This window comes from Heterodontus francisci, chromosome 8 (genome assembly GCF_036365525.1).
Source record: "Heterodontus francisci isolate sHetFra1 chromosome 8, sHetFra1.hap1, whole genome shotgun sequence".
NCBI lineage: Eukaryota > Metazoa > Chordata > Chondrichthyes > Heterodontiformes > Heterodontidae > Heterodontus > Heterodontus francisci.
The window spans coordinates 30,767,646-30,780,113 of record NC_090378.1 but is presented as its reverse complement, the minus strand read 5'-3'; the positions used below and the strand labels follow the sequence as shown (position 1 = coordinate 30,780,113).

The 12,468-nt window shown below is 42.4% G+C and overlaps 1 protein-coding gene across 4 annotated transcripts in view; it reads left to right on the top strand.

Moving 5' to 3' along the window:
- The window catches only part of hyi (hydroxypyruvate isomerase), a 67,727-nt gene extending 57,292 nt beyond the window's left edge, over positions 1-10,435 (top strand). For all 4 annotated transcript variants that reach the window (XM_068036904.1, XM_068036901.1, XM_068036902.1 and 1 more), the window contains 2 exons: positions 5,919-6,053; positions 10,044-10,435. In XM_068036904.1, the coding sequence (XP_067893005.1) occupies positions 5,919-6,053; positions 10,044-10,129 (221 nt within the window). In that variant the 3' untranslated portion in view covers positions 10,130-10,435. The remainder of the gene's footprint in view (positions 1-5,918; positions 6,054-10,043) is intronic.
- The last annotated feature ends 2,033 nt before the right edge of the window (positions 10,436-12,468 follow it).

Genomic DNA, 12,468 nt, shown 5'->3' with positions numbered 1-12,468 from the left:
AACTGAGCGTCATTGAGCAGGTTATTGCTAAGCAAGTGCCGCTTGATGGCACTGTTGATGACAATTTCCTTCACTTTACTGATGATTGAGAGTAGGCTGATGGGGCGGTAATTGGCTGGGTTGGACTTGTCCTGCTTTTTGTGTACAGGACATTCTTTCTTTCTTTCTTTTTTGGCCTCCTTGTCTCGAGAGACAATGGGTCAGCACCTGGAGGTGGTCAGTGGTTTGTGAAGCAGCGCCTGGAGTTTTCCACATTGCAGGGTAGATGCCAGTGTTGTAGCTGTACTGGTGTAAATCTGAGTTCTTTTTGCCTCAGTCTGGTTCAGTAAATATACCGAGTCGGATGTGTAGGTAAAATCAATTACTTTATTTGCGCATTTAGCCGGCTGACTTACTCTAATGCAACGACACTGACTCCACCCCAGAGTCTGTCGGGTCCACCAGAGTAAGTGAAGTTTGTGATACAGGTACTACTGTTTATACATTAAGATTCATGCTACACCTCCTTGTTTAACCAATCAGTGCGGTACAATTCGACTTCACCCACGTGGTGACATGCAGTACATCTGTTACTGAGGTTACAATACACTCCATTCTCAATACATACTTGTTACTAATAAAATATTGTTTTGTACCAGCAAGATAAAACAAAGCGGACAAGCAAGCTAATTAGCAAGAGCATAGGAATCATCAATAAACATTCTGGTCTCACTCCCTACATTGATCATGAGTTCTGTTTCTACCTTGTGACAAGTAATTGCGGCGCATCCTGCTATCTCTATTAGGTGTACATTCCTGAGTGTTTCGTGCAGTCTGCAGCTACAAGTAGTGGCAGCTCACGAAGATAACAGGGGCCTAGCACTCCTTATCACTCACACAGGGATGGACATCATTTGATTCACAGGAGTCCATTTGTTCCAAACCACAGGGAGTCACACAATCAGGCCATAAAGAACAGATGTCCTTGCAATTACCAGTGTTGGCTAGTCTTTACAGTCTCACACGCTCTGCCTTTACTTTTAACTATTTCATTGTGGTTTCTGCCACTTAAAATCAAAGCTCAGCAAAGCTACTATTCCTAACTTGGCTATATTTCCCATTAAGCATAGTGCCATGCCTTTCTGCTCACTTCCACACTGGAACAGCTTGGTTAGGGGCGCGGCAGGTTCTGGAGCACAGGTTTTCAGTACTATTGCCGGAATATTGTCAAGGCCCATAGCTTTTACAGTATCTAGTGCCTTCAGTCGTTTCTTGATATCATGCGGAGTGAATCGAATTGGCTGAAGTCTGGCATCTGTGATGCTGGGGACTTCAGGAGGAGGCCGAGATGGATCATCAACTTGGCACTTCTGGCTGAAGATTGTTGCAAATGCTTCAGCCTTATCTTTCGCACTGATGTGCTGGGCACCCCCATCATTGAGGATGGGGATATTTGTGGAGCCACCTCCTCCAGTTAGTTGTTTAATTGTCCACCACTATGCACAGCTGGATGTGGCAGGACTGCAGAGCTTAGATCTGATCCATTGGTTATGGGATCGCTTAGCTCTGTCTATCGCATGCTGCTTATGCAGTTTGGCATGCAGATAGTCCTGTGTTGTAGCTTCATCAGGTTGACACCTCATTTTGAGGTATGCCTGGTGCTGCTCCTGGCATGCCTTCTAGCACTCTTCATTGAACCAGGGTTGGTCTCCTGGCTTGATGGTAATGGTAGAGTGGGGGATATGCCGGGCCATGAGGTTACAGATTGTGGTTGAATACAATTCTGCTGCTGATGATGACCCACAGCACCTCATGGATGCCCAGTTTTGCATTGCTAGATCTGTTCGAAATCTATCCCATTTAGCACGGTGGTAGTGCCACACAACACGATGGATGGTATCCTCAATGGAAGGCGGGGCTTCGTCTCCACAAGGACTGCGCGGTGGTCACTCCTACCAATACATTCAAGGACAGAAGCATCTGCGGCAGGCAGATTCTTGAGGACGAGGTCAAGTATGTTTTTCCCTCGTGTTGGTTCCCTCACCACCTGCCGCAGACCCAGTCTAGCAGCTGTGTCCTTTAGGACCCGACCAGCTCGGTCAGTAATGGTGCTACCAAGCCACTCTTGGTGATGGACATTGTAGTCCCCCACCCAGAGTACATTTTGTGCCCTTGCCACCCTCAGTGCTTCCTCCAAGTGGTGTTCAACATGGAATACTGACTCATCAGCTGAGGGAGGGCGGTAGGTGGTAATCAGTAGGAGGTTACCTTGCCCATGTTTGACCTGATGCCATGAGACTTCATGGGGTCCAGAGTCAATGTTGAGGGCTCCCAGGGAAACTCCCTCCCTCCTGTATACCGCTGGGCCTTTCCTGCCGGTGGGACAGGACATACCCGGGGATGTTGATGGCAGTGTCTGGGACATTGTCTGTAAGGTATGATTCCATAAATATGACTGTGTCAGGCTGTTGCTTGACTAGTCTGTGGGACAGCTCTTCCAACTTTGGCACAAGCCCCCAGATGTTAGTAAGGAGGACTTTGCAGGGTCGACAGGGCTGGGTTTGCCGTTGTCGTTTCCGGTGCCTAGGTCGATGCCGGGTGGTCCGTCCGGTTTCATTCCTTTTTATTGACTTTGTAGTGGTTAGGTACAACTGAGTGGCTTGCTAGGCCATTTCAGAGGGCATGTAAGAGTCAACCACATTGCTGTGGGTCTGGAGTCACATGTAGGCCAGACCAGGTAAGGACAGCAGATTTCCTTCCCTAAAGGACATTAGTGAACCAGATCGGTTTTTACAACAATCGACAATGGTTTCATGCCCATCATTAGACTAGCTTTTAATTCCAGATTTATTAATTAAATTCAAATTCCACTTTCTGCTGTGGCGGGATTCGAACTCATGTCCCCAGAGAAATACCCTGGGCCTCTGGGTTTCTAGTCCAGTGATAATACCACTATGCCATTGCCTACCCCGGTAAAAGTTTATTTTACAGCAAGATTATTAATTAGCCCTTTCTCATTACAAAATATTCGATCTAAAATAGCCTGTTCTGTAGTCGGTTCCTCAACATACTGCTCTAGAAAACCATCCCTAACACACTCCAGAAGCTCATCCTCTACAGCATTTGTGCTCATTAGGTTTACCCAGTCTATATGCAGATTGAAGTCACCCATGATTACTGTATTACCATTGCTACATGCTTCTCTAATCTCCTGATTAATGCCATGCCCCACACTACTAATGTTGTTTGCATACTGTATCCATTTGTAGCCACCTTATGTCCTCTTCACAACTTACTTTCCTACCTATGTGTCATCAGCAAATTTAGCAACCATACCTTCAGTCCCTTCATCCAAATCATTTATATAAATTGTAAAAAGTTGAGGCTTCAGCACTGATCGCTGTGATATACCTACTCATTACATCTTGCCAGCCAGAAAATGACCCATTTATGCCTACTCTCTGTTTCCTGTTAGCTAGCCAATCTTCTATCATGTTATCCCCTACACCATGAGCTTTTATTTTCTGCAGTAACCTTTGATGTGGCACCTTATCAAATGCCTTCTGGAAATCTAAGTACAGTACATCCACCAGTTGCCCTTTATCCACAGCACATGTTACATCTTCAAAGAACTCCAATAAATTGGTTAAACATGATTTCCCTTTCACAAAACCATGTTGATTCTGCCTGATTACCTTGAATTTTTCTTAGTGCCCTGCTATAATATCTTTAATAATAGCTTCTAACTTTTTCCCTATGACAGATGTTAAGCTAACTGGCCTATAGTTTCCTGCTTTTTGCCTCCTTCCCTTTTTGAATAAAGGAATTACATTCACTATTTTCCAATCTAATGGAACCTTCCATGAATCAAGGGAAAATTAAAACCAACACATTGACTATCTCACTCGCCACTTCTTTTAAGACCCGAGGATGAAGTCTATTAGGATCCGGGGACTTGTCAACCTGCAGTTCCAACAATTTGTTCAGTACCACTTCCTTGGTGATTATAATTTTCTTGAGTTCCTCCCTTCCTTCCATTTCCTGATTTACAGCTATTTCTGGGATGTTTCTTGCATGCTCTATAGTGAAGTCTGATACAAAATACTTGTTCAGTTCATCTGCCATCTCATTTTTCCTTATTAATTCCCCAGACTCACTTTCTATAGGACCAATGCTCACTTTGTTAACTTTTCTTTTTTAAATATCCATAGTATTTCTAGCTATCTTTCTCTTGTACTCTAATTTTGGGGCCCTGCGGGGTGGGAGGAGAAGAGGTAAAAAGGCAGGTATTACATCTCCTGCACTTGCACAGGAGTTGTCGTGGAAAGGAGATTGGGTGTTGGGGGTGATTGAAGATTGGACCAGGGTGTCGTGGAGAGAATGGCCCCTTTGCAATGCCGGAAGGGGAAGATGTTTTTGGTGGTGATATTGTACTGGAGATGGCAGAAATAATGGAGGATGATCCGTTGAATGTGGAGGCTGGTGGGTGCAATGTAAGGACAAGGGGAACCCCATCGTGGTTCTGGGAGAGAGAAGAAGGGGTGAGAGCAGAAGTGTGGGAAATGGGACAGACGTGGTCGAGGGCCTTGTCAACCATGTTGGAAGGGAATTTTCGGGTGAGGAAAAGAGAAGACATGTCAGAAGCACTGGTATGGAAGATGATATTGTATTTTGGGGTCTGACGGAGGGTCATCGACCTGAAATGTTAACCTTATTTCTTTCTCCTAATAGAGATCATTAAAATTATGAAAGGTTTTGATAGGTTTAACACAGAGAGAGTGATTCCATCAACATAGGATAGAAAGAAATCAAACAAGAAATTCAGAAGAACAGTGGTGAAAATGTGGAACCTACTACCACACAGAGTAGTTGAGGCAAATAATGTAGATGGATTTAAGGGAAAGCTGGATAAGCATATGAGGGAGAAGGGAATAGAGGGTTATGCTGATAGAGTTAGATAAGGAAAGATGGGGTAGGCTCAAGTGGCACATAAACACTGGTTGGGCCAAATGACCTGTTGCTGTGCTGTATATCCTATGTAATTATTTGACTTAGGGGTGAGAGTGCTACCAACTGATAATGGTAGTCATCAAAGTGTTTAATAGGAAGATAATCTTCACTGTGTGTCAATTAGGTATTCTAGCCTTCAGGAGCAAGGGATAAAAGTTCACTGTCATTTGAAAACATTGCTACCCTGAGAGAAAGAATGTTAAATTATATGAAACTAATTGGAGTGGTTCAGTTGCCCTATTTCTGAAATTAGAATCAAAATTAAATTTTAAGGATTGCATTTGCCTTGAGGTTAAAGACACACCAAGAATTTCTAAAGCTGCAAGCTCCATTATTCACTCAACTTACGTCTCATAATCAAGGTACAGAATGTAAGTGAAGTCCTCAAGCATATACAGCAGGATCGTGCATGGAATCCAGAAGTGGAATTCTTCTGCGTTCATTCGTCCGGTACAGAATGTCCTGTTCCTGCTTGCAGTTCCGCTGATGGGTAGTTTAATTCCCCGATGATCCAATCACACTAAGCAGCACCCATAGTGGAATTGTGTAGTGCTGGGGTGCTGATCAGCAGAAAGGGCATTGTATTGCCATAATACTTGAGACTGGTACATTATTAAATTCTGTTAATTTGCAAAGGACACTGAAGTTTTGCCTAGGTTGATGAGATGTTACATTGAATGAACTAACCACCATCAACAGATAGCTAAAGCTATCATTTCCAGAAACATAATTAAGAACTGTGTTTTTCATTAAAGAAAAATTCAGTTCACCAAGCTCAATGACATACATGGCTGTCAGTGAATTCCATGCAGCGATCTCCTGTCAGAGATAATTGCACTTTTAATCCTGAGTCTTACTTTGTACGTTGTTTTGTTAAGATCCCTGAAGGATGTACTGCTGCTCTGATGTGTTGTGTCTTCTACCATCAGGTCATGTCCAAATTGCACAAGTTCCTAACCGGAATGAACCAGATAGTCCTGGAGAGATCAGCTACAGCTACATATTCAACCTGCTGGAAAAATTGGGATATCAAGGTTATATAGGCTGCGAGTATACTCCAAAAGGTGGGTTACCCAAAAAAATTGCATCGTCTTCACCCTTGCCATTTTTTAGACACTACAGGCACAGTACTGAAATTTGAAAGTGTATGTTCGTAATCACAGAGTCATGCACATCAGAAGGAGGCCATTCGGCCCATCATGCCTGTGCCAGCTCTTTAAAAGAGCTATCCAAATTAATCCCATTCCGCTGCTCCTGCCCCTTTGCATTTTTCCTTTTCAAGTATTTATCCAGTTTCCTACTGAAAGTTATTGTTGAATCTACTTCTGCCAGGCAGTGCATTCCAGAGCATCATAACGCTGCGTAAAAAATGTTTTCTTGTGTCGCCTCAGGTTCTTTTGCTAATCACCTTAAATCTCTGTCCTTTGGTTACTGACCCTTCTGTCACTGGAAACAGTTTCTCCTTTTTTTCAAATTCTTTTATGGAATGCAGGCATCGCTGGCAAGGCCAGCATTTGTTGCCCATTCCTAATTGCCCTACAGAAGGTGGTGGTGAACCGTCTTCTTGAACTGCTGCAGTCCATGTGGTACACCCACAGTGCTGTTAGGAAGGAAGTTCCAGGTTTTTGACCCGGCGATAGTGAAGGAACAGCGATATAGTTCCAAGTCAGGATAGTGTGTGGCTTGGAGGGCAACTTGCAGGTGTTGGTGTTCCCATGCGTCTGCTGTCCTTGTCCTGCTAGATGGTAGAGTTCGTGGGTTTGGAAGGTGTTGTCGAAGGAGCCTTGGTGGGTTGCTGCAGTGCGCCTTGTATATGGTACACGGCTGCCACTGTGCGTCAATGGTGGAGGGAGCGAATCTTTAAGGTGCTGAATGGGGTGCCGATCAAGCGGGCTGCTTTGTCCTGGATGGTGTTGAGCTTCCTGAGTGTTGTTGGAGCTGCACCCATCCAGGCAAGTGGAGAATATTCCATCACACTCCTGACTTGTGCTTTGTAGATGGTGGACAGGCTTTTGGGGAATCAGGAGGTGAGTTACTCGCCTCTAACCTGCTCATGTAGCCATAGTATTTTATGGCTGGTCAATGTTAATCCCCAGGATGTTGATGGTGGGATTTTTAGTTAATGTCGTTAAATGTCAAGGGGAGATGGTTAGATTCTCTCTTGTTGAAGGTGGTCATTGTCTGGCACTTGTGTGGCACAAATGTCACTTGCTACAGATCTGAGGAGTCATAATGATACTGAATGCTGTGCAATCATCAGTGAACAACCCCACTTCTGACCTTATGATGGAAGGTCACTGATGAAGGAACTGAAGATGGTTGGGTTAGAACAGCACCTGGAGGAACTCCTGCAGTGATTTCCTGGGGCTGAGATGTTTGGCGTCCAACAATCACAACCATCTTCCTTTGTGCTAGGTATGACTCCAAGCCCCCCAATCCCATTGACTCTAGTTTTGCCAGGGCTCCTTGATGCCACAGTCAATCAAATGATGTTTTGATGTCAAGGGCAGTCACTCTCACCTCACCTCTTGCATTCAGTTCTTTTGTCCCTGTTTGGACCAAGGCTGTGATGATGTCTGGCGCTGAGTGACCCTGGCAGAAACCAAACTGAGCATCAGTGAGCAGGTTTTTGCTTTGTAAGTGCCACTTGATAGTACTGTCGATGACACCTTCCATCACTTTGTTGATGATGAAGAGCAGGCCGATGGTGGTAATTGGACGGATTGGATTTGTCCTGCTTTTTGTGGGTAGGACACACCTGGGCAATTTCCCACATTCTAGTGTTGTAGTTGTATTGGAACAGCTTGGCTTGGGGTGCGGGTAGTTCTGGAACACAAGTCTTCAGTACAACTGCCAGGATGTTGTCAGGGCCTATAGCCTTTGCTATATCCAGTGCCTTCAGACATTTCTTGATGTCATGTGGAGTGCATCGAATTGGCTGAAGACTGGCATTTACTGTATTAAATTCCTTCAAGATTTTGAACACCTTTATTAAATCTTCCCTGATTCTTCTCTGCTGTAAGGGGAGCAATCCCACACTCTCTAGTCTGTCCAAGAACTAAAGTCTTTCATCCCTAGCGCCATACCGGTGAATCTCGTCTGCACCTTCGGCTAAGTCTTGACGTCCTTCCTAAAGTCTGGTGCTCAGAATTGGCCACGAAACCCCAGCTGAGACCTAACCAGTATTTTATAAAGGTTGAGCATAACTTCCTTGCTTTTGTACTCTATGCCTCTATTTATAAAGCCAAGGAACTTGTATGCCTTTTGAATAATGTTCTCAATTTGTCCTTTCACCTTCAAAGATTGTGTATGTACAACCTCAGGTCTCTCTCTTCCTGAAACTCTAAAATTGTGCCACTTAGTTTGTACTGCCTCTCCCCATTCTTCTGACCAAACTGAATCACTTCACACTCTCTTACATTAAATTTCGACTGCCATGTGTCTTCCCATTTTATCAGTCTATGTCCTCTTCACTGTTTACTACATTTCTGGGTTTCATGTTATCTGCAAATTTTGAAATCGTGCCCTGTATATACCCAAGTCCAGGTAATTATATATCAAAAAGAACAGTGGTTCCAACACCGTCCCTTAGGGGACATCACTGCAACTTCACTTTTGTCTGAAAACTAATGGTTTACCACTACTCTCTGCTTTCTCTTCCCAATCCAGTTATGTATCCACGCAGCCACCACCCCTTTAATCCCATGGGCTTCAATTTTACTAACAAGTCTATTATATGGTACTTTATCAAATGCCTTTTGAAAGTCCCGATACACAATGTCAACCACATTACCCTCATCAACCCTCTCTATTACTTTGTCAAAGAGCTCAATCAAGTTAGCCAAGCATGATTTACCTTTTAATAAATCCGTGCTCCCTTTAATTTATTAACCCATACTTTCCAAGTGCCAGTTCATTTTGCCAGATAAATATCTCTAAAAGTTTCCTCATCACAGACTTTAGGCTAATTGTTCTGTAATTGCTGGGTTTATCTCTCTCCCCTTTCTTTGAATAGGGTTGTAACTTTTGCAGTCCTCCATTCAACTCCCATATAGAGTCATACAGCACAGAAACAGGCCCTTCGGCCCATCATGTCTGTGACAGCCATCAAGCACAAAGAGAATTGGAAGATTGTGACCAGAACTTTCATAGTTTCCACCCTTGCTTCCCTCAGTAACCTAGGATGCATCCCATCTGGACAGGGTGATCTTTTTGCTTTGAGAACTACCAACCTTTAGTGCCTCTTTACTTTTACCCTATGCAATTTCTCTACTACTTCCTGCATTACTGTGACATTGGCAGAATCCTTCAGTGAAGACTCATTTAGTACCTCAGCCATCCTCTCTATCTCCACAGGAAGATCTCCTTTTTGATCCCTAATCAGTGCACCCTTCCTTTGACTACCCTTTTATATGTTTGAGTTATCATGTGTGAGTCACATATCACAAAAAAGTAATGATTCAACAAATCAAGCTAGCTCCATCCAATTGTAAAAAAAAAACTCCTCTATCCTTTGAGTTTTTAAGTCATACTGGTGTCATTGGGTTTATGAAACTGAATATGAACAGTAAAAAGAAAAGAGAATCCAAGCAACTCTGTTGCTTCGTGCATTCAAACCCCATATATACAAATGAGAAAAGGACGCAGCACTTTGCTAGCAGGAAAATCTCTGGTTTTACCTGATAGCTGATACATTAATTGGGCAAGTAAGAAACAAACTGTCGATTCTATCTTTTACAATAAATCAGTATTTTTCAGCTGTTTGAGGAATTTGCGAGAGGTTTGAAAATGTATTGTAGTGTGTCCTTAACCAGAAAAAAAAAAATCCAGGAAGCTGGTCCTGGGACAATTTAACATTCTATTCTGGTTTGCTGTTTACTTTTGTTCACGAAAACACCAGTGCAATTCTTTTCAGGCATCTGATGAATACTGTAGAACAATAAGACCAAAAAGGATGCTCCAGAAGTAAAACAGCTCTGTTTCGCAGTAGCAGGCAAGGCAACCATTATTTTTTAAAATGTGGATTTAATTTTTTTCTCATTTTATTTAAACAGGCAACACAGTAGATGGTCTTAACTGGTTGAGGACCTACTGGACCAACCAGAACACCAGTAAGTCAGCTGGTCTGGCTGAATGTTGATAATGGAAGTGAAGAGTAATCTGCAGAATCTTCTACTTTAACAACGAATAACAGTTTAATTTCTATGAAATCAGATTCTAATTCAGACTGAATGCTGACAAGAGGATGGTCATTTGAACAACCATTCATAAAGCAATCTTCAGTGCTGGAAAACAGGTTAGAATATAAGAAAGTGTGGAACTAAAAATGTTTGACCCGTCAAACTCAGATCCTGTACAATCTAGCTCTGTCACTTAATCGCCTCAGCAGACATTCTGCATAAAGATTCCTCAATCCCTAAGGATAATAAAACAGAACTCTGAAATATTCATTCTTCCTTATCGTTCTCATTCAATTATGGTGTGTTGTTCATCATTGTTGAAACACTGTTCCACCCCACCACAACAGCACAGTGTAGTGCAAGTCTGTACCTCTGTTAACTATCATAACAACATTCCCGATCAGCTGCTTATCATTTAAAAAAAACAAATTAATGTTTTCAGCCTCAGTTGCTGTCGCTGGTAGTCTGTTCCACATTGCCACTACTGAATGATCACCACGACACTTCTTCTAATCACTTGTCTCACTTGAGGCTAATTAATTTTTAAAGCCTTGTATCTTTTAGTTCTATTCAAGTAACCTGCTTCTACCTGCATCATTGACATGTCTCGACATTTTAAAATCCTTGAATCAAGCCTCTTCCCCTCCTTCCTTTACTTTAATTGAACCACATTCAGTTTTGCACATCTCTCTTCATAACTTAGATCCCCTAAATCCCAGAATTATTCCTGTCATTGTTCTCTGAAGCCTCTTTAATGTATCAGTGACTTTTTGGAAAGTAGGGTACCAAAACCTGTACACTGTTCCAAATCTGATCTCATCAACTATAGACACCTGTACAAGTTTAGCATAAGTTGTGTTAAATACCACCAGGCAGTATCGTGGGATTTAATTAGCTTTGTTAACAAATTCACAGTGATTAAAGACTTTCTGAAGGATCAGTAAGCACATCCAGATTCATTTCCTCCTCCCCCACTCCCAATTATTGCAGTGCAAAAAGAAAACTGCATCCCCTGGATAACTCAGTGGCAGCTTAATCCCTGCCGTTTCTGGCTAGTTTTTTTTTACAATATAGTATCCCCTCATTATCTACACATTTGCTGTTTTTTGTGCAATTATGCACCATCTGCTTTAAAATCCATCTATAGTTCCTGGGCCAGTATACTTAATTGGTCTGAGTCTCTGAATGCTGTTTATCTACCTTAGGTTTATTACCTAGCCACTTAGCTTGAAATCATCATCACATTTGACGTAAGTACATTCCTCCAGGTTATTTATGGATCATGTGAACAGTAGGGAGATGACACAGATCTATGTGCCATGCTGTTGCTCATTGTCTACCAGGCAGTGATTTTTCTGTTTTATCACCACCTTCGCCTTCACAATGCCAAGTCACTTTTCAATCACTAGTTCCATGAGCTTCATTATGAAATAAACAGACAGGCCAGTCCAAGTTTTAGTCATTTGTCTGATGAGAGAATTTTTCTGTTTAGTGAATGGAATTACTTTGTTTAAAATGTCTACAGCCCTACATATCAATTATCACCGGGACAATTTCCCATCTGCGTTTAGAAGAACACTGCTCCTGAAAACTATTGTCCAATGAATGGAGGATTTTGTTACTTTTTTTAAAAAAGTAAAACACCATATATACAGTGGGAGGATTTGATCACCTCGCATAATATCTATTCTTTGGTTTGATGTCCTATCTTTGATGCGTGTTGAGATATTTTATATAATGTAAGTGGGTGTTCTTGTTGATAGCAGCGGCTGTACCTCATGCAAAGATGGCAGCATCAACAATGAAGGGGCATTAAGTTCATGGTAGAAGGGTGCATTGATGACTGTGTACATTGTTGATATAGTAGGTCATTGGACCATCATTTCAACTCTGTGAGCAGAGCTTAAATCAAGCTTATACAGTTCTTTGCCGGTTGTGAAGATTATAAGTGAGGCATGTTTGGGCATTTTGTAGCATCAGTTGTGCTCAAACAAGCTGGCTGCTGTGAGAAATGGAAATGCTACACTGGTATAGTATGAGTTATCTGCTTATGTTAGGGTTAAAGCATGTTGTTGAGGCAGCATACATGGAGCTTTCTCCGCAAGTAGCTGCTGCTTAAGGGACTGCTGAATGGAGTCATAGCCTCAAAAACAGGAAAATATTCTAACAAGGTTCCATCCGTGGATAAAAACAAAATTAATAAGTTTAACAAAACTGAACAGTATTTGTCTCGATCTAGACCATCTCCAGATTCCTTACTGTCACAAATCCCTTTTCAGCTGGGCAGATGGAACGCTGT